The sequence below is a fragment of the Pteronotus mesoamericanus genome, unplaced genomic scaffold, assembly GCF_021234165.1.
Source record: "Pteronotus mesoamericanus isolate MK-2021 breed Mesoamerican mustached bat unplaced genomic scaffold, CSHL_Meso_final contig_40, whole genome shotgun sequence".
Taxonomy (NCBI): domain Eukaryota; kingdom Metazoa; phylum Chordata; class Mammalia; order Chiroptera; family Mormoopidae; genus Pteronotus; species Pteronotus mesoamericanus.
In genome coordinates this window covers 10,524,998-10,551,211 of record NW_026555150.1, presented here as the reverse complement: position 1 = coordinate 10,551,211, position 26,214 = coordinate 10,524,998, and the positions used below count along the sequence as shown (strand labels likewise).

General features: G+C 38.8%; 1 protein-coding gene across 7 annotated transcripts in view; it reads left to right on the top strand.

Annotated features, from left to right (window-relative positions):
- Window positions 1–26,214, top strand: part of ENOX2 (ecto-NOX disulfide-thiol exchanger 2) — a 384,343-nt gene that overhangs the window by 275,638 nt on the left and 82,491 nt on the right. For all 7 annotated transcript variants that reach the window (XM_054577016.1, XM_054577017.1, XM_054577018.1 and 4 more), the window contains one exon: window positions 13,175–13,330. In XM_054577016.1, the coding sequence (XP_054432991.1) occupies window positions 13,175–13,330 (156 nt within the window). The remainder of the gene's footprint in view (window positions 1–13,174; window positions 13,331–26,214) is intronic.

The following is a 26,214-nucleotide window of genomic DNA, read 5'->3' as shown; positions in this document are numbered from 1 at the left end:
TATTCCCAGAGCAAGACCCTGCCCATCTATGAGCATTGTACTTCTTAAGGAGGCAGTTCTCATTACACCCAGCAAGACAACTCCGATAGGAACAGAAAGAAAGAACAAGGATATATGATACATGACATACCACTGTTCTACAAGCTCCTCAAGGAGGCCTGGACTTGGGTTTCTATTTTTAATATGTTCTACAAATTGAATATGCCTTCAGTGGCATTTAAGGTTGAGATCCTGAGGAAGAGAGCAGTGCTCATCATCATGGTGGACACTTGACCAAGAGCCAATGATATATAAAATACTTTACCAAATAGAAGTAATGTCTCTCCAAAACAAGCTTGAATCCTACCCAGTGATGGTACTCTCAAGTCTCCCCATGGAAACTATCATGAAGCATCCTAGAGTTCCATTCATTCATTCATTCATTCATTCATACAAGAAATATTTACTAAGGCCTGCTGTATGCAAGGTACTGCAAAAAGCCCTAGGGATATGCAGTGAACAAAAAAGACAAAGATTCTGACCATCATAGTGGCTCCAGTACTTTTAGAACCCCACCCCCAAATTTTCTCCCTAATAAAACCTATTTTTGTGTATGATACGGCTCTTGACTAACAACCGCTTAAAGGATTCCCATCCATTTTGTTCATATGTGCTTTTATTAAACCATCCACTCATTAAAAATATATTGAGGTAGGTGAAGTGGATCCAAAATGAGCATGGCTCAATCTATGCCTTCAAGCTCACAGTACAGAGGCAGAAGCTACAAAGTCATCATCAGTACCCTATAATAACAAGGCCTGTCCAGAAAGTATCCCACCATGTACCATGGAAAATAGAGACTTTTTTGAAGAAGATGCGAGGAACATTGTACATAGGACAATGACGCCTCAGTCCCCTTCAAAGCAGGCACTTTGGGAGCTCACACAGTTCCCCCAATTGCCATCAGCTGCCCCATCATATTTTCCTGAATCATTGATGGTCTGAAATCTCTTGCCTTTCAAAGGTGATTTTAATTTTGGAAAACCAGAAGTCACAGGGCACCAAATCTGGTCTGTAGGGGCCTGAGTCACCTGGGTGACTTGATGTTTTGCCAAAAATCTCTGTATGAGATGGGATGCATGAGCAGGCATGTTGTCATGATGAAGCTGCAAATCACCAGTTCCCATTAGTCATGGCCTTCTGAATCATCCAAATAGTTTCCATGGAAGAATGTTCAAGCTCAATGAAAATTTGTTGCAGATTCATTGCTCTATTCACTCAGTCATTTTGAATGCAACAGCCACAGAGTACACACACTCACTCAACAGCATCTACCACTCCCACTGACTAGTACAGCAAATTTGTCATCGTTCACACATGTAGTTTCCAGTCCACTCTCCTTGGCTACTAGGTTACATCGATGTCATGCAAACCTTTTTCATTATATTCCGATGGCTGGACTTTTTCTGGACTGACCTTTGTATAGCTTATGTCATAATAGAAACATAGAAAGAAAAGTGTTGTTTTAGCCAGGTTGGGATGTGTGTGAGGAGGTTGTTAGGTAGGTGGTGATGGTCAGGGAAGATTCACAGAAGTGGTAACATTTGAATTCAGTATCCAAGTATATACAGGAATATGTCAAGTGAAAAAAAGAAAACACTAAGAACAGCCCAGGCAGAGTAAACAGTATGTCGATGACTAAAGGTATGCAAGAGTGTACAGTATGGGGACAATTGTGAAATACTGAGTTGAATTACATCACCCCATTCCACAAAGAGTTTGAGGCAACTTATAAAAAATTACAATACAAGAGAAAATATATAAGTAATATAAACCAGCATCTGAGAAAATATAAATGAGAACAGAAAGTGAAGACCAGGTAGGGAGGTTAATTAGAATTCAAACTTGTAGGTCATAAGATCTCACCCAGTTTCTAAAGTTGAGCTGTGCCTGTAAACAGGTAGACAAAACAAAAAGGGAAACCTGATGAGTTATATAATTTGCATTTTCCATGAAGAGAAAATATACCAATCCTCAGGAGAAGTCAAACTTTTCATGACCCTTAACACTTTTGTGTGTGTGTTTGACATTTTAGTTCTGAAAATTTTTCATAGGGAACTTCATGTATAGGGTTATACACTAAGTGAGGTAGTTGAGTGATCTCTAAATCCCAAATGCTGTTGTGTATCCCAGGAGCAGTTGATACTACTTTCCCTAATCGGTTGCAAAATGTAAAAGCCAAGAACATAGTGACTTTTTCATGAAGTTAAATTTGCTCAATTGAATACTGTTGTATGACTTTATTCTGAGATAATAGACTTCTTATATTTTTTTATTTTAAATGTTCTCTCATTTGTGAACTACATGAATGGTACATGGTTACTTTCTTTTATTTTTCCCCCACATCTTTTCCTGACAAATTAAGAGAGAGGTTGGAAACGTTAAATAAATATATTTATTAACTATAGATAATTTTATTTAATTTTTATTATTATAAAAGTTTCATGTTAACAACATTATCACTTGACATCTGTATATACTTCTAGCCTTTTGCTCACCCTCCAATCCCCTTCTTTTCAGATAACTACTGATCTGTGAGTTTATCTATGAGTTTGTGTTTTCATTTATCTATGAGTTTGTGTTTTATCTATTTATGAGTTTATGTGTTTTCATTTGTTTTGTTTGTTCATTCATTTTTATTCAACTCTAAATCCAGGAATCTAGGAACCATAGATGTAGTGTGAAATGTCCTCTTTAATGTCCCTCCAAAGGTATTCACGGCGTCCCTGGATGAGAGTTGAGGGCATGACACTGAATCTGTTAAATGTTCTAATGAAACAAAAACACAGTATAAATAAATAGGAAGGACTAAGGGGAAGATGGGCTAGAAAGGTAGATATTTGTGAAAACTTTATAAAGAAATAAAGCTTCATAGGTACTGCCAGTCAAGATGGCAGAATAGGTAAATGCTGTTTGCCTTCTCCCACAACCTCATCAAATTACTCACATTGATGTAGGTAAACCATAGGAAATATAGTCAACAATATTGCCATAACTATGTATGGTGCCAGTTAGGGTAGTGGAAATATCAAGAGGAACTCTATGTAAATTATAGCTGTATACCTGAAATCAATACAAAATAAAATTGAAAGATAAAAGATTTTAAAATTTACAACTAAACTAAGGAACAACCATCATTGAGAGAACTGAAAATTTACTTGAACAGAACTCCTATAACTAAGGATATAATGAAGAAGCCATATTAATACTGGTAGGAGGAGCAGAGACACAGAAAAGGCTGGTCCCACACCTACATGTAGCATTTAAAAACTGGGAAGGATATCTCAACTTTAAAGGTGCCCCCTGAGGACCAAGGTGTCACAGGCCCACACTGGGATTGCCAACACAGAGTTCCAGTGCCAGGAAGAGAAGTCCCTATAACTTCTGGCTGTGAAAATCAGCAAGGATTGGTGCTAAGTGACACAGAAAGCTAAAGTTTCAGGTGTTCCTCTTAAAGGACCTATTAATGGACTTACTTGCTGCCACACTCAGTCATTTTGAGCTGCAGCACTGGAACAACGGCTTGAAAAGCTCAAGGGACATATGGAGAACTGAATTGTTGGGCTTCAGGGCAAGGACTGGAGGGGTAGGTAGCTTTCCCCCAGGTAGCAGGACTTGGTAGAAGTTATTGTTCCTTTGTTATACCTTCCTCCCCAACAGTGTGCATGTGCTAGCAAGCACTATATCTGAGTCTCTGTCAACTTACTAACATTACTCACCCTGCCCTGGTTCCCTGAGACCCCTCCCTACCCAAATTTTGGGACCACCCAAGTCACTTCCAGTGGATTTTCAATACAAATGATCTGTCTTACCTCTTGCTTCAGACCTTACTAAAAATCTCTCAAGGATTCACAAACCCCAGGCAAGGGAGCATCTGGCTTCGGCATACCCCATTCATCTTACTAAGTGGTCCCAAGCCTGGGACTTGTGGCAACCAGCCTCAGTTAAAAACTTAGCCTCTCCTAGGGAACTCCAGCTCCAACACAAGCAGAATCTATCTGGAGATCACTTTCTAACTCATTCTAGCTCATTTCTAACTCATGGGCAGAGTAAAAGCAACAGCTGACCTTGGCCTTCACCAGAGCCCTTACCCTCAAGAGGCACCAAAACAAACTCATCCTGTGGCCAGCTTCAGACCGTACAGAGTACCATCCAACCACCTCTACAAACAACACACACAAAGGGAGGACTTAGCAAGCACCAGAGCCCCACTAAAATGAATGCTGCTCCCTGGGGTTAGCCCCCACACAACAGCTTCTCCACTATAGTCACAGCCAGCCCTCACAGCCAATCAACCTGATGATCAGTTCCTCCCATTAATATGCCAACAACAATCAAGACTCAATTACAATAGGGGGCACACACAACCCACACAAGGGACACACCTTGAGCACCCACCTCAAGTGACCATGGAGAACAGCATCACTGAACCCCAGAGGACACTTACTATGTTAAGTTACTTTAACAAGATTGTGAGATGTCGCAGCTCTGACTAAAACATAGAAAAAAAACACAGGGAGGCAGCCATAATGAGGAGACAAAGAAACATAGCCCAAATGAAATAACAGATCAAAACTCCAGAAAAAGAACTAAACAAAATGAAGGCAAGCAATCTACCAGATGCAGAGCTCAAAACACTGGTTATAAGGATGCTCAATGAACATCAGTGAGAACTTTATCAAAGAGATAGGAAGCATTAAAAAGTATATAGAAAATTAAAAAAGAATCAGAAATGAAGAATACAATAACTGAAATGAAGAATACATTAGTAAAAAAAAGAATACATTAGAAGGAATCAGCAGTGGATTAGATGTAGTTGAAGATCAAATCAGCATTTTGGAAGACAAGCGGGTAGAAAACAAAAAGCAGAAAAAATAAAAAGAATCCAAAATAATGAAGATAGTTTAAGGGGCCTCTGGACAACATCAAGTGTACCAATATTCGCATCATAGGGGTGCCAGAAGGAAGAGAGAGAGAACAAGATATTAAAAACCTATTTGAAGAAATAATGACAGAAAGCTTCCCTAACATGGTGAAGGAAATAAACATACTTGCCCAGGAAACTCAGAGAGTCCCAAACAAGATGAACCCAAAGAGGCCCACACCAAGACACATCATAATTAAAATGCCAAAAATTACAGACAATGAGAGAATCTTAAAAGCAGTAAGGGAAATGCAGTTAGTTACCTACAAGGGAGCTCCCCATAACTGTCAGCTGATTTTTCAGCATAAGCTTTATAAGCTAGAAGTTATAAGAAATATTCAAAGTGATGAAAAGCAAGAACTTATTACCAAGAGTAGTCCACCCCACAAGACTATCATTTAGAATCGAATAACAGATAAACAGCTTTCCAGACAATAAAAAGCTAAAGGAGTTCATCACAGCCAAACCAGTATTACAAGAAATGTTAAAGGGTCTTCTTTAAGAAGAAAAAGAAGAAGGAGAAGGAAAGATAAAAAATGTGAATCATAAGATGGCACTAACAGTATACCTATCAATAATTACTTTAAATGTAAATGGGTTAAATGCTTCAATCAAACATAGGGCAGCTGAATAGATAAGAAGACCCATGCATATATGTTGCCTACAATAGACCCACTTCAGAGTGAAAGACACAAAGAGACTGAAAGTAAAGGGATGGAAAAAGATATTTCACAAATGGAAAAAAAAAGCTGGGGTAGCAATACTTGCTACCAGACAAATAGACTTTAAAACAAAGGCTAAAAGAAGAGAAAAAGAAGAACCCAACAATTCCACTTCTGGGTATTTATTTGAAGAAACCAAAAACAGTAATTTGAAAAGACTTATGCATCCCTACATTCCTTGCAGCATTATTTACAATAGCCAATATATGGAAGCAACCTAAGTGGCCACCAGTAGATGAATGGATAAAGAAAAAATGGTACATTTATACAATGGAATATTATTCAGCCATAAAAAATAATGAAATCTTGCCATCTGAAACAACATAGATGGCCCTAGATGGTATCATGCTAAGTGAAATAAGTCATCCAGAGAAAGATGAATGCCATGAATTCACTATTATGTGGAATCTAAAAAACAAACAAGCAAATAAAACAGAAACAAACTCAGATACTGAGAACATTTTGATGGTTGCCAGATAGGAGGTGGGGGGAGGATGGGTAAAAAAGGGGAAGAGATTGAGATGTGCAAATTGCCAGTTATAAAAAACAATCATGGGGATATAAATTACAGCATAGGGAATATAGTTGATCATATCATAATTATTATGTATGGTGTCAGATGAGTAATTAGACTTATAGGGTGACCACTGCATAATTTCTATGAATGTCTAATCACTAGTCGCCCACCTTAATATAATATTATATGTCAATTGTAACTGAAAAATAAAAATTACTTAAAAATATACCCATACATGCAAAAGCACACATAGACTCATGTATACATATATAAATATAACTGGAACACACTTATAAATATTGGAATAATATCAATCCTAAAATAATTTTGCCATATTAATATATTCTGATGATTTAAATATATGTGTGATATAATAATATGAAAATAAAAAATGATGATTTATTAGTGGAAATTTGGGATCAAAATTGAGGTTTATTGGGGAGAATCTTTATGAATTGAAATTATGACATATAGCATACCCAAGCTCAGTTTGCTACCTTGTTTCTGTTGCACATGAGCCAGGCCCTACCTCAACTTTTCAGCCGGCCTGAAACAAGGGCTTTGATGATCTTCTGGAGAAGCAGGACAAATGCTGGTAGATTTTGAGAGTCATTGTACAAAAATTTGGAAACTTGTGCCCCATTTCCAAAAGGGCTAGTGATGAGTCAAGGATCATCTTAGGTCAGCCAGGCTGTCCTTGGAAATCTGTGTTCTCTGTGCAGGTTAACTGCCTAAAAAGCCTTTCAAGGATCTGCTTAGAGAGAAAACATTCAGGACTGTAGTGAGTTAAAATATCTTGATAATCAGGCATAATTCTTAATTTTTCAATGAATTTTGTAGGAATTCTAAAGAAATAGCAATAATGTCCCAGAAATGTATACCTGAATTAGAATTACAATATTTTATAAAATAGTTTAATTATGTATATATGATTAGATGCTATTTGGAACACTTATTTTAGATTAACCTGTAGTTGTATTTTAGTGGTTTTACTCCAGTTGCAAACTACTTCTCAGTACTCAAAGGGTCTCTGGAATACGTAAAATATTGAAAATGCCCTTATGGACCTGGGAGGACATAACTGGGGAGAAACCACAAAGTTCAGGCAGAGCCTTTCAGAGTGTATGGAGGAGCTTCCAGGAAGCCAGAACCAGGGTCAAGCTATGAAAATGCAAAGCAATGTAATAAACATGTCACCTCTTCCTGTGCTTACCTTCAGTTCACACATTGCCACAATTTGAACTTCTGTGGGTCAAAATTGAGACAATGGATTTAAAATAGAGGCCTCTAAACTACCTAACACTATGGTGATACATATATTGAATATATCAACAGGAAATTTTAGGTGTAGAGATAAGCAACCTAAAGTATGCTCTTGGACAGGAACATTTGAAGGCCTGATACAAGGTAAGTAGGTAGGTACAGAACTTATTATGTCAAAGAGCGTTTTTGGGGGTTTTGTTTTGTTTTTTTGCTGTGGATCCACGGACTTTGTGGAAAGCAGTGTAGAATATTGATTAAGAGCATAGTTAGTAAAAGCTACCTATTGTGTGGCCTTACTGTGTTATCTTCTATGAGCTTCAATTTCCTCATCTGTAAAATAGAGAATAATAATGTCGCCTATTCTTTGGATTTTTGTGAAGATTGAGTGAGATGATGTGTATAAAACCTGGAAATTCATACACACTCAATTAAAGGGAAACAAAATTATAGGCATCATCTGCCATCCCCTGCCACAAAAATAGAGATTGTCCTCTGCAGGAAGAAAGCCAGAGTGAACTGGTCTGCCAGAAACTATCAAGGGGTGAAACATAAAATTGACATGCATGCTATCTTTGTCAAGCATCAAAAATGGGCAACCTCTAAGGTTTCTCATGTTTTGTAGATATCAGTAGTCTTAGTATATCTAGCATAGTGTCAGTGCTCTGGCATTGTTCCAACTGGCCCTCCAACACAGCAATAGCACAGTGACAACAAGTGATCAAGACAGTGGTTCTGGGGCCCTGCTGGATCCCATAGAACCTTGTCAATAATCAGAAAAAACATGGTAAGTCTAGTTTGGGTGCTTAGTGTACTTTCTTTTTTTATTCTTTTTAAAATAGCTAACTCTATTAAACAATCACACCCTAGTCCCCAAGCATGCAGCATATTTTGCTTACCTATCACTGTATGACAAACTACTTTATAAGTTAGTGATTTAAAATGCAATCATTTTATTATATTTTAAGATTTTTTCTGGATGAAGAATTTGATCAGGACTCAAATGGGTGTTCTGTTTCATATAGTATCAACTGGAATGCCTGAGTTGTAGCCAGCTAGTCTGGAGGTCTCAAGACAACTTTACTCATGATGGCACCCTGGCAGGGACAGAGAAAACAATGGGCTCAGCAGTATCCCTCCCTTTCTATTTCCACTAAGATCCTCACCACATGGTATCTCCAGTGTGGGAGTTGGATATGATATATGGTGATTTGAAGCTCCCATAGCAAGTGTTTCCAGAAATAAGTGGAAATTTTCTCTATCTTAAGTCCTGGGCCTGAAAACAGACACAGTAACCCTTCTTCCATATTCTATTGGTCAATTCAATTCTAGAGCCCATCTAGGTTCTCACGGGGGTAGGGTATAGACCTCACCTTTTAATGGGAGGATTATCAAAGAATTTGTATCCACATTTAATTTACCACACTTGCAAAATTAATTAGAGGTAATTTGTTACTCATCTGCCATGTTTTCAGCACACTTGCTTCACCTTATACCTTCAATTAAATCAATTCATTAAAAACAATTGTCATACTACATTGAGTGGCAGTGCAGTGGCCAAGAGCATTAAAGTTAGACTAACCTGACTTTGAATCTCAGGTTTGCCTCTTACTGGCTGTATACCCTTGGGCAAGTAACTCAACACCTCTGAGCCCCAGTTTCTTTATCTATAAAATGAAGAAGAAGAATGCCTAGCTCACAGCTCTTTTAGAATTAGATTATATAAGCTTAACACAATGCCTAACACATTTGTAAGTGCTCAATAAACAATTATAGTGATGATAATTATTGATGATACAGTGTTGTAACTGATTGCTTGACTTTTTCCAAACTAAACTGTGAGGTCAAGGATTTTGTCTTACTCGTTCCTCAAACCCCAACACCTGGTAGAGGGCCTGGCATCAAAATATTGAATAGGTGGATAAATGTGTAACAGAACTATAACATAGAAATGGCATTTGCTTCCATTGTAACTTGCTAGCTCAGATGTGAACAGAGAATGGAGAATGATAAATAATGCCAGGTAACTAACTACTCCAGGTTGAGTAAGTGCAAAATGCTGGGCAGCAGAAAGGCTTAAAGGTACACTGAAAACATTACATGATTTTAACTCTGAGGAGTAAGCAGGCCCAACTAACACCACAGCATTTGTAGCACTTCCAGTAAGCCAGGATTTTGGGAAGTGCACAGTTCAGAAGAGGGAATACAAACCAACATTTTATGACACTTCTGCCAATGGCTGTGCCAAGAATCAAGAAAGCAGTAGGGAAAGGGTGCTAGAAGAAGAGATGGTAAAAGCAAGACAGAACAGGGTATTTATTGTGAAAAGGAGTTTAGAGGAATACATCTTGGGCTTTTCCACAGTGCTTTATAGAGACATTTCAAATCTCCTTCAGAAGATTAAATTCCTAACATAAAATTGTTGGACTTCTTTGATTTTTCAGGTTCTACAATACTTGTATAAAGCCATGATTTCAAATGTGCATTTTCTTAGTTGGCATTGGAAATTCACGTCTCCTTTGCTGCTTAATGGTTGAAAATAAAGAAAAGAAATAATCAATGGGACAGGAACCTTTGAAATGTGATGTACAACTTGCCCTCTGGCAAGCCCTGCTGGGCTGTGTCACCTGTGAAACTCTTGGCATATTGAACACAAGGGAAAAAAAGGAGTTTATCTCCTCTGGCTTTAGCCATATGTCATGAATACATTTTCTTTTAAATGAATTTCATAAAATATTAATGTAATCATACCAAACAGCAGAGTGGAGAGTACATTAGTCAGGAGTTATATTTATCCTGTGTATTTGTTTTTTGTTTGTCTCCATTTATTAGTAGACAGTACATGGAGACAGACATTTCTTTCTCTGTCAACGTGGCAGAAGTTTTTTAATGAACTGGTGTTTCTGTAATCTGTGGTAAGGTAGAGATGTGAGTGACAGACCTATATGAATAACAATGAGGAGGCAGGCAGAACAATAAAAGGAAGACAAACATTTCAGTGGGAGGAAAAAAGTAGATAGAATTGTTTAGTTGGCACACAATCTAATCTAATCTTTTCCCACTGAAAATTAGCAGTTTGTAAATGGGTGAAGTAATGTTAACAATTTTTCCAAAATCTTATACATAAGGAATGAAATTTTCCAAAGCCATAAATGGCATTCTTAACCACAGCGCTCTTATGCTACAGCATAGGAACAGAGTATGAGGGGCCTTAAGTTCTCCACGATAGAAAGGAGGACTTGGACCCCAGTCTCTAGCTGCCTAGAGTGTGAAATATAGAATACTATCACTAAAGTTTGAGGAATGTAGGAATGAATGCCTGAAAAACTGAATTTATTAGTGTGTGTATACATGTTGTGAATGAAAAGAAGGAAAGTTACCTATCAGGACTACCACCTATCATGCCAGAGTTTTTCTTATCTGTTCTGTGCTTTCATCCTTTGAGATAATTGTCATTATTTATCCCCACTTTATCAAAAAGGAAAGAAGGCACAGATTTTAAGAAACCTTCCTCAAGGTCTTATAACTAGTATGTGGAGGAGAGTAGGGACGTAACAGCTACAGGGAAGGGAAGGAGTGTGTATGTATACATGCATGTTCGGTGAGGTGACATGGGAAAGCTAAAGGTAAATTGTTTTCAGAAAAAACAAAATTTTGTCTACGGCCATACCACCCTGAAAGCGTCCAATCTCATCTGATCTTGGAAGCTAATCAGGGTCGTGTCTGGTCAGCACTTGGATGGGAGAAAAATAAAATTTCCTTTTTGAAGAAATTTTTTTCTTCACATACATGTCTGCAGTCTTGATACCTTAGTATGGCATGCATGTCAGAGGATGGGGAATGCCCTAGCTTTTTTCGTCTGACTTGCAGTGGGAGATGCCCATGTGCCACCCACTTGCCTGTCTGCCTAGTCACAAGACTCCCTCCCACCGGGCCCATCGTACCTGAAGTTCTGCCTTGTAGGAATCATAGATTCTTCCCACTGCTTAGATCTACTTCCTTCAATATCTTAGAGAGCCACCCTGGGGATTCAGAGCAAATTTGAGGACATGCTTACAAGCATTGCCCCTCAGACCTGTGTGTTGAGCAGAGTAAAGATTTCCGGCATAGGACCTGCTGTGCTAGTACAGCTGTCCCTACATTATCAGCACTCCTTATGTAATACTTTGTTTGCAGTCCACTGTACATTCTACAGCACAGGGCAGAGGTGAGAAGTGGGAAAATAAAGCAGTAGAATACGCACTCTTCTCTCAAAGAACTTGTATTTGGATAGAGAGACAAAATGTAAACAATTAAGTCAGTACCACCTCTAGAGACAGGCAAGCGGGGCCCCTGCCCTGGGCCCACACTCAGGGGAACTCATTATTTGGAATTCCTGTCTCGATACATTTCTAAGTCCCCTTCCAGTACTGAGCACTGGCCAGGTAGGTAGTGCCATCAGCGTAGTTCCCCAAGTCCAGAGCTGGTCCTATGTGTTTTCTTGATTGCAAGAAGCACCTTTCTTGAAATTTTCAAAGTTCCCCTCCAGTGTCTAGAAATGACCAGGACTTGCAGACTCATCTAAGCAAGGAGCCCCAATCTCAATCTGAATCTATGTGAACACTAGTTCCCATTTCTCCCCTTTGGGGTACTCTCCAACCCTATATCTCACATGTGGAGTCCACTAGATGCCCTCAAGGAGTGTCAGAACTCATGCTTATGGAGTCCTCCCAGAGGCTTGATTCCAGGAGATTAGGCTGGCAAGTAAATCAATCCAGCTGCCTGGTATGCTATTTCTTTCATGGTATTGCATAAGATTGTGCCAACAGAATAGTGTTGACACTGATTTTGAGTGAATCAGATTGTGTATAAAGATGAGCCCCACAAAAAATATTTGTTTGGGCGCCCCCATACATTCTGGAAGCATCCCTGAATGAAACAGATGACATAAAATAAAATTCAGTGGCAACATGTGTAGAATAGTTACTAGACATAGAGTTAAGAAAAAATCACAATTATCTGGAAAGGGTGTTTCAGGATGGTTGGGCCTTAAGCCAGGTCTGTGGGCATAGGAAGAAGTGGGGGAGGCTGAAATGATTCTACACAGGGAGGACAACAACAACAAAGGCACAGAGAATAGTTATTTATTGAGCATTTTGTGCTGTGTATTATGCTAAGCATGTTACATTCATCATTTTGTGTATTCCTCACAACTCCCTATAAGGTAAATGGAATTAACCCTATTTTGCAAATAATGAAATGGAGGTTCAAAAAAATCATTCTGATAAGCAAATGATGGAACTAGGACCCAGGTCTTCCTGATTCCCAAAACTGTATGCTCTTAACACTACCCTATACTGCAAAAAGCCAGGAAGTGTTATAAGGGACAGCAAGAAACCTTATCTGAATGGAACAGAGGGTGTGTGTTGGGAACCAGTAGAAGGCAAGACCAATAGACAAGGCACAGTCACATTATGAAAGGCCTTGGATGTCAAAATTAGATATAGAGGCAAATAGGCACTGGCCAAACATAACTAAGAAGCTTTGTCCCAAAAGGAAATGCATGAGTATAATATAATATTTAAGACCTGGTAATGTTAATACCATGTTTTCTTAAATATTCTGCCTCTATATTAGAGAGACCTTTGGTGTAAAACTTATAAAGTAACATTATGCCTCTCTTTGACTTGGCCTGGAGTCATTTATTGTTCTCTCTTTCCTTTCCTTTTTTAGATTTTGATCCTGCTCTTGGAATGATGACTGGAATTCCACCAATAACTCCAATGATGCCTGGCTTGGGAATAGTACCTCCTCCAATTCCACCAGATATGCCAGTAGTAAAAGAGATCATACACTGTAAAAGCTGCACACTTTTCCCTCCAAATCCAAGTAATATTCTGCTTTTTCTCCACACATCACAATGTTTTGTTTCTAGGAATAATTTCTTCTTTTTCAAAAGAATACCCAAGGGCTTCATAGATGTGCTTACAAAAGTTTCACGTAGAAAACAGAAAACGGGAAAATTTTTGCCTCACTAGGCAAGGCTGAATTTTATGCACAGAGCAGTAGATTTCTGTGTGCTGGTTGCATTACAAATTATAAAATGTATTTTAATGTCATCTAGTAAGGAATTCAAGTGTGTTAGTAAAGAAGGAAGTGTCTGATACAAATTGCTCAACACTGTCATTTGTAATCTCTCCTTTTCATAACTGGCTTACATTCTCTGATGATGGCAAAAATAGAGCATGTTCTGAGCCTACCTGAGGCACATAAGAATATAAATTTGGTGCCAAAAATCCTACAGTGCTACTAACTATTCACACATCACTCAAACTATTGTCATTCAATTAATGGGCTGCAGTGGACAGTGAGGACTTATCATGAGGGCAAAGAGGAATGCTGAGTCTAGGTGAAATTACTTTCAGTTATTCAGTAAATGCAGTTCATGTGGAAAAGATCTAGGTATCTATCTTGTCAGTAATTAGTAGGTTTCTCCTTAGACTTTTAAAAACATCTGCAAAGATATGGTGGCCATTTTTCAATTTAAATGTAACAGCAATAATAATTGACTCAATCTTTTTTTCCATATTTCTTTGAGATTTTATATTTACTCTGAATGATCAAAAGTTACATCTTCAGGCTTTCAGTCAAGATCGAGGCACAGGTAGACACACCTCACCTCATTGTGCAACCACAAGAAGGGACACAACTAGCTTAACAAAAAACACTCAGAACTGTCAGAAAAACACCTAGAACTGTATGAAAGTTCAACAACCAAGGGTTTAAAGAAGCTATACTCATCAAGACGGGTAGGAGGGGCAGAGAGCACTTGGCGTGGCAGCAGTGAGTGAGAGGGCTGGAGAGGTAGAGAGGTGGCGGAGCATTGGGCAGCCCCACATTCATGTGTGGTGAATAAAAATCAGGGAGACACCTTGTGATCAATCGAGCCCAGTCTCGGGCCATACAGCACAGTCCAGGGCCCCAGCACAGGGAAAAAGAAAGTCTCATAACTTCTGGCTGTAAACCCAGTGGGGGTTGGGGTGGTAGAAGACCCTACCCAAGCCTGGAACATACACTAACCTACCCACCCTGGGAACCACAACCAGGACAGCAGCTGAAGGGGCATCAATCACACTTGGGAAATGGATGAACTGACTGGAAATTGGACAAGGGTCAAGCAAGCCCCCAGAAGTCAGCAAACAGCAGCATTCTTCCCTCTTCGACCACTCCCCCATCTGCAGAGCCCCAGTTGCCCCATCCTGGCTAATAGCCAAGGCTCCACCCCATAGGACTTAACAGATGTGCTAAAATGGAATCAAAGCAGCTCTACCTAGTACACAGACACAGGGGGCTGTCAAAATCAGGACACAAAGAAATATGGCCCAAATGAAGGAACAGAACAGAACCCCAGAAAAAGAACTAAGCGATGTAGAGATAACCAAGTTATCAGATGCAAAGCTCAAAACACTGGTGGTCAGAATGCTCAAAGATCTCATTGAATACAGCAAAGGCATAAGGGAGGAAATGAAGGCTTTACCAAGGGAAATAAAAGAAAAATCCACAGGAAATCAACAGTGAAGGAAAGGCAACCAGGATTCAAATCAATGATTTGGAACATAAGGAAGAAATAAACATTCAACCAGAACAAAATGAAGAAACAAGAATTCTAAAAAAACAGTTTAAGAAGACTCTGGGACATCTCTAAGAAGGCCAACAACTGAATCACAGGGATGTCAGAAAAAGAAGAGGAAGAGCAAGAAATCGAAAACTTATTTGAAGAAATAATGAAAGAAAACTTTCCTAATTTGGCTAAGGAAATAGACGAACAAGTCCAGGAAACACAGTCCCAAACAAGTTGGACCCAAAGAGGACCGCACCAAGACACATCATAATTAAAATGTCAAAGATTAAAGATAGAGAACCTTAAAAGCAGCAACAGAAAGGCAGAGAGTTACCTACAAAGGGGTTCTCATAAGACCAGCAACTGATTTCTCCAAAGAAATTTGCAGGCAAGAAAGGGCTGGCAAGAGGTATTCAAAGTGATGAAAAGCAAGGACCTACAGCCAAGATTCTCTCCCCAGCAAAGCTATCATTTAGAATAGAAGGACAGATAAAGTGCTCCCAGACAAGGTAAAGCTAAAGGAGTTCATCATCACCAAGCCCTTATTATGTGAACTGTTAAAGGGACTTATTTAGGAAAAAGAAAATCAAAATTGTGAACATTAAAATGACAACAAACTCACAACTATCAACAACTGAATCTAAAAATCAAAAACAAAAACCAACTAAGCAAACAACCAGAACAGGAATAGAATCATAGATATGGAGATCATTTGTAGGGTTATCAGCTGGGAGGGGGAAAGGGGAGAATGGGAAAGGTATAGGGATTTAGAAGCATAATTGGGTAGATACAGAATAGACAGGGGTATATTAAGAGCAGTATAGACGATGGAGACACCAAAGAGCTTACATGCATAGCCCATGGACATGAACTAAGGGGGAGGGATGCTGCAGAGAAGGGGGAAACCAGGCAGAGGGGGGCAAGGGGGAAAATTGGGACAAGTGTAATAGCATAATCAATAAAATATACTTTTTAAAAAAGCTACATCTCCTCATAACCCAAACCTCATTAAAGCTTTTTCCACAGTTCTAGTGGTATTGGGTGGCCTACTTAAGGGAGTCATCACTATAGTGCTAAGAGATTAAAACTGCTAAGGGAAACACTCAGGGGTTCAGGCCATAGATCAAATGAACTTGCCTAACACAATAAATATGAACCTTTGACATGTGACTTCAGACAACTATTTCATCTCCTACCTTACATAAAAATCAGTTAATCATGGAATCAGACCCTGGCAGGGGTGCAGAATCTATTTAGTATGGTTTGCTCATAACAGGATTTTAGAATAAGTCAGGATTGGTTGAACAAATCATCCCAGCTTCTCTTGCTAGTGAAAAATGTTCTTAATACCGTCTTCCAAACTTTGAATTTGTTTGTCATCAGGGATTTCCTTCCAGACGAGTAAGAAATTTAAGAAACTAGCGTTTCAGAGGACCAAATTAGGAGAATTAACATGTCACAGAAGAATTAGGGAATGGAGAAAAGGATGGTCCTACTAGGCCTTACCTGCCAGCTCATGTGGCCATTTCTGGTTTGTGTTTAGTGCCTAGGTTAATGAGTGGCATTATTGTACTACCGTCTCTTATTCTTAGTGCTGCTGTCACTACAAATGGGCAATGGACTTTTTTTCCCTTACTTCCGATGTGGTACTTCTAGAATACAAAAAGTTGTGCATCCCTGATACTACCTTTTTTCACTTCAAAGCCATGAATTTAGGCATTGCAATGTTAAAACCTCCTACTTATATAAAGGTAGAATCCTGCTTGTTTAGTCATTCATTTATCACATTAACCTGTACTAGGCTTTCATAGTCTTAATCAAGTCTAATCTAACTAGATGGCTCATAACCTGTAATGTCTGCACAGGGTGCAAGGGATGACTTTGCAGTACATTCAGTTCCTGAATTTTGAAACAGTAGCTCAGATACCTTGTATATAACACAGAGACCTCATTGTTGAGTAATGTTTAATTGAATGTAGAAATGTACGGCCTAAAGGGTCTCTAACTTTTGATAGTCTCTAGTAAAGGAAACGTAACTCTCAAGTGCATTTACGTTTTCCCACCTACAGCCATTCCTTCTCAGTTCTGAGTTGGAAGGGCTACAGAGTGAGAAGGAAGCATTTTACCTTCACAACTTGATCCTTCAGAACTTCAGCTTTGTTTTAATAATGCTGACAAGGCAATTAGTACCAGTAAAGTGGTGGTTTCTAGGAAGGACCCTGGCTTTGGAATTGAATTTAAAAAATAACACCCCCGAAACAGTTTAAAGGAAACTGATGATGTTCAACATTTTTCAGAACTTTAATTTTGTTTAAAGGGCGCTCAGTTTAATTGAGTGGGGAAAATACTAATGCAGGAGCCTGCCTTAGTTCTCTGCTAAAATCATGGCAAACATGCCATTTTTTGTGAACAGCCCCAAGACTTTGTCAAAGTGACATGGGAAGAAGAGTTAGAAAGGAAAAGCAGGGACTTGGTATTATTGAATCCCTTATCTTCTTCAGAGCCCACCGACCCAGTCTGATAAGGCCTTGATTGTAAATCCCAGTACTTACTTATGCCTATCTCTGGTATATTCTCTTGCACTCAGTGACAGCTCAGAAAACAAGATCGTGTGATTTAGGGGCTCTTTATGCACCTATCTAATCAGCTTCTGTTTTGTTCCTTCATTAGAAAGTATCTTTAACATCAATTTCTTCACCTCTCTCGCACCTGACACTTCATCCAGGTGCTTATCACATATACAGAACCCTAAAAGTCATGGGGCTACCAGTAACCATAAATTCAGACTCCAACTCAACTCCAGATGCCTTTCACTGATCACCTTCATGTGACTGGCTTCTCTCCAACATTTCTACTTACCACTTACCCATCCTTCAGTTAACTGCTTCCTGATCTCACACTGTTCTCCAGCACAACTCCAGGTCTAACCTCTCCTGGAACACTTACACGTGGAAGGTACTGAAAATAAAACAGGAGGTAATCATTCATCACCCTAATGCATTTCCATTTAAATATTGGGTGCTAAATCCAATGGATACTTTGTAGTCCTTAACTTACCTTATCTATCTGTTACATTTAGTACTAATGACCCCTACATCCTTCTTGAAAAGTAAGGTCATTTGAATGAATAAGGATGAAAGAGACCACCAGAGAGATTATATAGACCAAGAGGGAAGACAACAAGCAGAACACCCCAATTCCAACATTTCAAAATTTAGAGCAAGAGTGTTTTGCATTTATGTACACCCCTTAAAAGCACAAGTCCTCAAAGACTTAAGCTTTCCAATTTTTCTCTGCTCTCTTATATCTTCTTCATTTACGGCCCAGGGCTGTCCAACTTTTGGTGTCTCTGGGCCACATTGGAAGAAGAAGGGTTGTCTTGTGCCCCACATTAAACACATTGTGACATGTAATCACAAAAAAAAGTCTCATAACTTTTTTTTTTAATCTTTATGGGCATTTTTTTCAGATGCCAGTGATCTGAGAAAACGGCAGTTTATGTACCCTCAAAAACCTTCTTGACATCTCATCTCAAGCTCATCTTTTGAAGTATATTTTATTGATTATCTATTACAATTGTCCCATTTTTTTTCTCCCCTTTATCCTCCTCTGCCCTGCACCCCCCTTCCCTCCAGAATTCCCCCTGTAGTTCATGTCTGTGGGCCATACATACAAGTTCTTTGGCTTCTCCATTTCCTATACTATTCTTAACCTCCCCCAGTCTATTTTGTGCCTACCATTTATTTCTTATTCCCTGTACATTTTCCCCCTTCTCTATCCACCCGCTCACTGCTAATAACCCTCCATTTCTGTGATTCTGTTCCTGTTCTAATTGTTTGCTTAGTTTGTTTTTGTTTTTTAGGTTCAGTTGATAATTGTCAGTTTGTTGTCATTTTACCATTCATAGTTTTGATCTTTCTTTTTCTTTGATAAGTCCCTTTAACATTTCATATAATAAAGGCTTAGTGATGATGAACTCCTTTAGCTTTACCTTATCTGGGAAGCACTTTATCTGCCCATCCATTTGAAATGATAGCTTTGCTGGATAGAGTAATCTTGGATGTAGGTCCTTACTTTTCATGACTTTGAATACTTCTTTCCAGCCCCTTCTTGCCTGTAAGATTTCTTTCAAGAAATTAGCTCATAGTCTTATGGGAACTCCTTTGTAGGTAACTCTCTCCTTTTCTCTTGCTGCTTTTAAGATTCCTTATCTTTAATCTTGGGTAATTTAATTATGATGTGTCTTGGTGTGTTCCCCCATGGGTCCAATTTCTTTGGTACTCTCTTAGCTTCCTGGACTTCCTGGAAGTCTGTTTCCTTCGCCAGACTGGGGAGGTTTTCCTTCATTACTTTTTCAGCTAACTTTTCAATTTCTTGCTCTTCCTCTTGTCATTCTAGAACCCCTATGATTCCCATGTTGGAATGTTTAAAGATGTCCCAGAGGTTCCTAAGCCTTTCCTCATTTTTTTGAATTCTTGTTTCTTCATTCTGTTCTGGTTAAATGTTTATTTCCTCCTTATGTTCCAAATCATTGATTTGAGTCCCAGTTTCCTTCCTTTCGCTGTTGGTTCCTTATGTATTTGCTTTATTCCACTTGGCATAGCTTTCACTTTTTCCTCTGTTTTTGCATATGTACTCAGCCCTTTCTGTGAGAGTCCTCATTACCAGTGTTTTGAACTCTGCATCTGATAGGCTGGCTCTTTGTCACTTAGTTCTTTTTTTTTTTTTTTTTGAGTTTTGATCTATTCTTTCACTTGTGCCATATTTCTTTGTCTTGGAACACCTGTTACATGGTAAGGGGCAGAACCTTAGGTATTCACCGAGACAGGGCAACCCAGGTCACTGCATTGTGGTTCTGTATGTGGGGGAGGGGTCAGAGAGGGAACAATACCAATTTCTTAGCTCTCATTCCACTTTCAGTCACTTCCCCTGCTACCCACAAGCAAATTGGGCCTTTTTGGTGCTGATTCCTGAGTGGGTGGGTTTGTGTATGTTCAAGAACTACTTCGGTCTCCAACGAACTCTCCTGTGAGGCTGGGAGTCTCTCCTGCCGCTGAAACCACCACAGGTTTTTACAGCCAGTGTTTTTGAGGCTTTAGTTTCATGTGCTGGAGCCCTGGGCTGCATGGTCTGCCTCACTCCCCAGTTGTTCCTTCTGGCTTATCCGCATGCGAGTGTGGGCCTGCCCAGTCTGCTGCCTTGTCGCAGGTCCTCTCCACCCCGGCTGCCCATCTCTGCCCATCCTACCAGTCTGGATGAATGTTTCTTCTTTAACTCCTTGGTTGTTGGACTTCCATACAGTTCAATTTTCTGGCAGTTGTGGTTGTTTTTTATTTTTAAATTGGTTGTTGTCCTTCTTTGGTTGTGTGAGGAAGCAAAGCAAATCTACCTACACCTCCATCTTAAAATTTCATAGTTTTTAAATAAATTTACGATTTTATGTTGGGCCATTTTCATAGCCATCCTGAGCTGCATGTGGCCTGTGGGCTGCAAGTTGGACACTCTTGAGGGACACTTTTGCCCCTCCTCTCTTTCAAAATGTCCCTTGTTTAAGGACACTAGTGACCTTATAATACTAAATCCAGTGGTCAATTCTCAATTCTCTTTCTAACTGACCTGATAGGCATATATGATACAGTTGATTACTCCTTACTCATTGATATGCTTTCTTCATTTGGCTTCCAGGAAAACTGTTGGTGTTCCTCCCATCTTACTGGTTTGTCCTTCTCAGTCTCCTTTGCTTATAGCATCCTATTCTTCCTGACTTCTTATCATTGGAGAGCTCCATGGTTCAGTCCTTGGACCTATCCCCTAACTACACTCACACCTTTGATTATCTCATCCAATCTCATGGTTGCAAAACTATCTATATGCCAATAACCCTAAGTTACATTTTTAGCTCAGACCTTGTCTCTGAATACAAAATTTACATTCAACTGCCTATCTGTTATCTTCACTTAGATAACAAGTAGACATCTGAACTTACTGTGTTCAAATCAAAATTCCTAAACTCTGACACTAGCAACCTTCTCCATCTCAGATAGTGGCAACTCCATCCTTTCAGTTGCTGTGGTCAAAACTTAAAGGTCATCACCCTGGCTGGTGCAGCTCAGTGGACACTAGTGCTGGCCTGTTAACCAAAAGGCCAGTTCGATTCACAGTCAGGGCACATGCCTGGGTTGCAGGCCAGGTCTCCAGTTGGGGCATGTGAGAATCAACTGGTCAATGTCTTTCACACATCAATGTTTCTCTCCCTCTCTTCCCCCCTTCCCTTCTCTCTAAAAATAAATAAGTACAATATTTAAAAAATAATAATAAAAGAAAATAAAAACTTAAATTTCATCCTTACCTAACTTTCCCTCATACGCCATATTTAATCTGTTAGAAAACTCTATCAGGTCTACAATTTATATATATATATATATATATATATATATACATTTTCTAAACCACTGCAATAGCCTACTAAATGGTTTTTCTCTTTCACCCTTACCCCTCAGTCTATTCTCAAGAGAGTAGAGAGAGTAGTCTTTTATAAAGCCTAAGTTGGCTGTGGTCAGGCAGCTCAGTTGGTTAGAGCATCATCCCAATACCACCAAGTTTGTGGATTTGATCCCTGGTCAGGGCACATACAAGAATCAATGAATGAATGCATAAATAAGTGGAACAACAAATTGATGTGTGTGTGTGTCTCTCTCCCTTCCTCTCTCTTGCTCTAAAATTAATTTTAAGAAACATAGATCATCTCCCTTCTCTACTGAAAACCCTTTAATGGCTCCCTATTTTACTGACAAGAAAGGTAAAAGTCCATTTAATGCATTAGAAGGCTCTTTATGATCTTTCCTCCTTCTCCCATACTGTCTCTTTTACTTTGCTCCTACTACCCTCCTGCTCATCACTCACAATTCCAGTTATATTGACCTCCATGCTCTTCCATGACCATACCAAGAAATCTCCCATTGTAGGATCTTTGAACTGGCTCTTCCTTCCACCTGGAATACTCTTCCCCTAATTAGCTGCATGGCTAACCCACTCACTTCCTTCAAGTATTTGTTCAAATGTCTCTTTCTCAGTGACTCTGACAACCTATTTGAAAGTGCAGCCTTCCCTACCATACTCTTAATTCTACTTACTTCCTCTATTTTTTTTTTACATAACACTTATTATCTTTTAATAAACTATTTAATTTATACAATGTAAATCTCACAAAGGCAGGGGTTTTTGTCTATTTTCACTGATGTATCCCTAGCGGTTAGAAAAGTATCTGACATAAATTAGGCATTCAATAAATATTTCTAGAGTGATGGATGGTTGGATGGATGGATGGATGGATACAAAAGAAGTCAAAGCCCTAAAAAGAAAACCTAGAGAACCTGGAGTAATTACATGCTGACAATTTCTAAATCTATGTTTTCAGACATATAGCCAACTCACTGGTAAACTTTTCTAGGTGAATATATATTGAATGTGCAAAAAAATGCTATTATGTAACAATGGGCAAGCTACCAGGTTAAAAGTCAAGAGAACTGTATTCTATTCCAGTTCTGTCACCATATCTTGGGCTAGCCACATAACCTCCCTGGGTATAAGTTTCTTTTTCTGTGGCGTGAGGATATCGAGTTAGATTAACCTAGACACTGCCAAGGTTTCATCCAGGTTTAAATATATGATTCTTGACATTAAGGATGTAGCTACCACAGTAATTATTCACCTAGATAAAATCCCCTCAAAATGTATTAGGAAAAAAAAGCAAGGGGAAATTGGTAGTTGGCATATAGAGCTTTGTACCTTTAGTGGAGCACGCAGTATTGTATAATGGCTAAGTCTCCAAACCCTGAAGTGACACAGTCACGCTTTCATATCCCAGATATCCACCACTAAATAGCCATGAGATCTTTTGTAAGTAACTTAACCCCTCTGATATAGACTAGGCAAAATCAGTTTGGGTCTAAAAATGCAATGGGTCAAACTAGACTGGAGCTGACTGCGCTAATCTCCTAAAGATAAATGATGAGTGAGTACCCCATTGTCCTACAAGCAACATCCTCTGATTCCCAGGAGTCAAACACATGGCAAAAGAAAGCTTTCTGGATCACAGTTACTTCCTATTCACAGAGTGGTTATCATAGATTTACTGCATTCTCAGTCAGCAATTCTCAGTTGCTGTTATAGAAGGGCAGCACCATCTCCAGAGAATTCAATTTTGCCAAGATTTTTTACTCTAATAGACCTTCTGTATGGAGAAGTTACATTTTGAGTGTACTGGGAAATAACAGTACATGTGGAATAAATGGTGGAATGTCATATTCTATCTGTGTCCAGGCACAATGGAAGGAACCCATGAGCCATAAAACAGCATTTTTTTTTAATTTTACCATCTCAAAACAGGCCCACCTCATTGACTTTGGGCCCTAGGACTGGGTTCTATAGAAAAAATTTAAGGAAGTGGGTAAATAGAGAATTAGTAAATATTTGCCACCTTCTGATTATTTGCAGTCAGTTGGGATTACACAAAAATATATCTGACCCCTGCTGATTGTCTACGGGGCCTTCAATCTTGAGCTGTCTAATAAAATCAATTCAAAAGATTTGCAATGTGTGAATTCTGGCAAACCAGTTGAGTGATTTGTGATGTTCCTTTGAAAAGCAAGATGCAAGTGGCTTATAGGTTCTCTAAGCTGCTCCCTGCCTCAAATATCAGCAGTGACTCTGATAATGCTGATTGCCTCAACACAGCCCCCCAGCGTAGGTGCTTAGTTGTAATTAGAATTACTAGAAGCTCCTCCTTTTCCAGTACCAGAGATTAGAGTTCTTTATACTCCCAGTTATCTTGAATCTTTTTAAGTGAAAGTTTTCCTTTCCATCCAGAGTGGTGAAAGGGGTGTTAGAAGAGCTTAACACCTTGCCTGATTAATAGTTGAGCACTTTGAATCTGTTCTCCTATGGAGTTATCATTGCTGTGCCCAGATCATTGTATTTCAGTGGGATTACAAAATCAGGCCCAAACAACAAAGCGCTTTGAGCTGTTAATTAAGGAACTAGTACTATCCATTAAGGAAGATAGTACAGCCCATTGCCTTGCTTGGTGGCATACACCTAAACCTCAGCAAATGCTATCGAAGAAGCTTTTCTACGTTTACCCAGGGAAAAATAAATAAATCCCCAACATTCTTGACACTACTCGTAGTAGCTTTTATGCTCCTTTACTTACCAGTCACCATAGAGCAATGACAGCATCTAAATAGGTGATGACTTCGTCACAGAATTTTTAAGTCCCACAAATGTAGTCAAGGAAAAGAGTCTTTGTATTTACAGTGTTACATGTAACTGTATCAGTAAAGATACTCCTAAGAGCCCATCAATGGACCTAAGGTAGATCTAACTAAACAAACTCAAATAATATGTGAAAGTGATTATTTGCTTCACAAAAAGATTATTTACCATCAAATTCCTTTAAATAGTAAATTTCAGAGGGATCCTGAAACAAGATTTTATTCTAAAGTCTTTGATTTGTAAACATTGCTCTGCCTGTACATATGCTCCTGCAAATTCTTTATAAATTTAGTCAGTGGCTGGGTTATGTTCCATGGGCAAAACCATGTATGTTTTCACAGCTGTTGATTCCTTGCTAAACCCAGTTTTATCTAAAGATCTGGACAAAACAAGGAGCTGGGAGTTTAAAAGTCCAGGTCTTAGCTACCACTCTACTCCAGACTTGTGGTAGGGCTTTAGAAAGCCCCAAATTGGCAATTAGGAAATATGAGTTCTATAATAGTAAATAATAATAACACTATAATAACTACTGTTTATTGGGAACCTATCAAGTGCTAGGAATTGTACCACATGCAATATAGATAATAGATTATCAATTATCCTACTTTATAAGGTAGAAGATTGTATCCTTATTTTAGAGATGAAGAATAAGGTTCTCAGAGGTTCTCCCCTGGTCATACAGACTGTGTAATTAAGTTAATGATTAAATACAGGTTTATGTTTTCTAAGTTCATGCTCCTTATCTTTCTGTCTGACTTCATGACCTTGAATGAGTCACTGAACCTTACTCAGCTAAGATTTTTCTTTTGTAATATGAGTTTAGACCAAGTCAGTGGTTTTCGATCCTAGCTACCTATTTTACTGGCCTGAGGGGCTTTAAAAATATAATGTACAGCCTGAACTTCAGGCTAATTAAATCAGATTCATTAGAGTGGGGCCTAGGCATTTTTGTTTATTTTGTTGTTTGACTCCCAACTTGATTCTAATGTGCTGCTAGAGTTGAAATTACTGAAATGTGTTATCTAGAAACCTTTCCAGTTCTTAAAAACTCAGAAGCTGAAGTATCGATAGATTCTGGACCTCATCTCCCCCCTTTTGACTAAAACTATAACCTCTCCAGTGTCTATGACTAAGACATTTCAGATCCCTGCTCCCTAGGTTATTTTCTCTTTAAATTTCTCATATGGATCAAAAAAACAATACAGTGAGTTCTTAAAATTATAGACATTTAAAAATTAACAGAAACTTTGTAAGTTCCCTGAATCCCTCTCCCCTTTTATTGACTAAACAGCTGATTATTCTGACCCACACTGATAAGGCAGACAATGGTAGCAAAGTAAGGAAGCTAGAGATGCTGATACCCAAGGAAGTTCCCAAGTCCTCTGCTTGCCAACTTGCATAAGAGCCAGGTGGGGGTTTTAACATAATCCACAAGTGAGACTCATTTATTTTTGTACGTGAGCTGTAATCACTGGTTGTTGAGCTCTCCAGATCTTGAGCTGAGAGAATTATTGTTAAGAGCTCAATGGAGAGAACGGATTACACAAAATAAATCCTTGCACATCCAAGACCAGTATTAGAAAAACCATTGATCACCACACTTTGTTTTGGGGGACTATGAATTATAGGGTTCTGCTTGGAAAATGCTTTGATATATATGTATAAATAGCAACAAAGAACTGGCAGATATAACGGGCTTCGTGTATAAGATGATAAGATGAGTAAGAAGCCCTTTTTTTTTAAGCAGAGGGAGAATCTCATTGAGTAGGTTTTTAATGTCTCTCTATAGCCAAATTTATCTGACTTTAGTTAATGGTTTCCAAGATGAGTTTATTCTCTGCTGGCTTTCATAGTTTCCTCTAAATGCTGCATGCTTAGC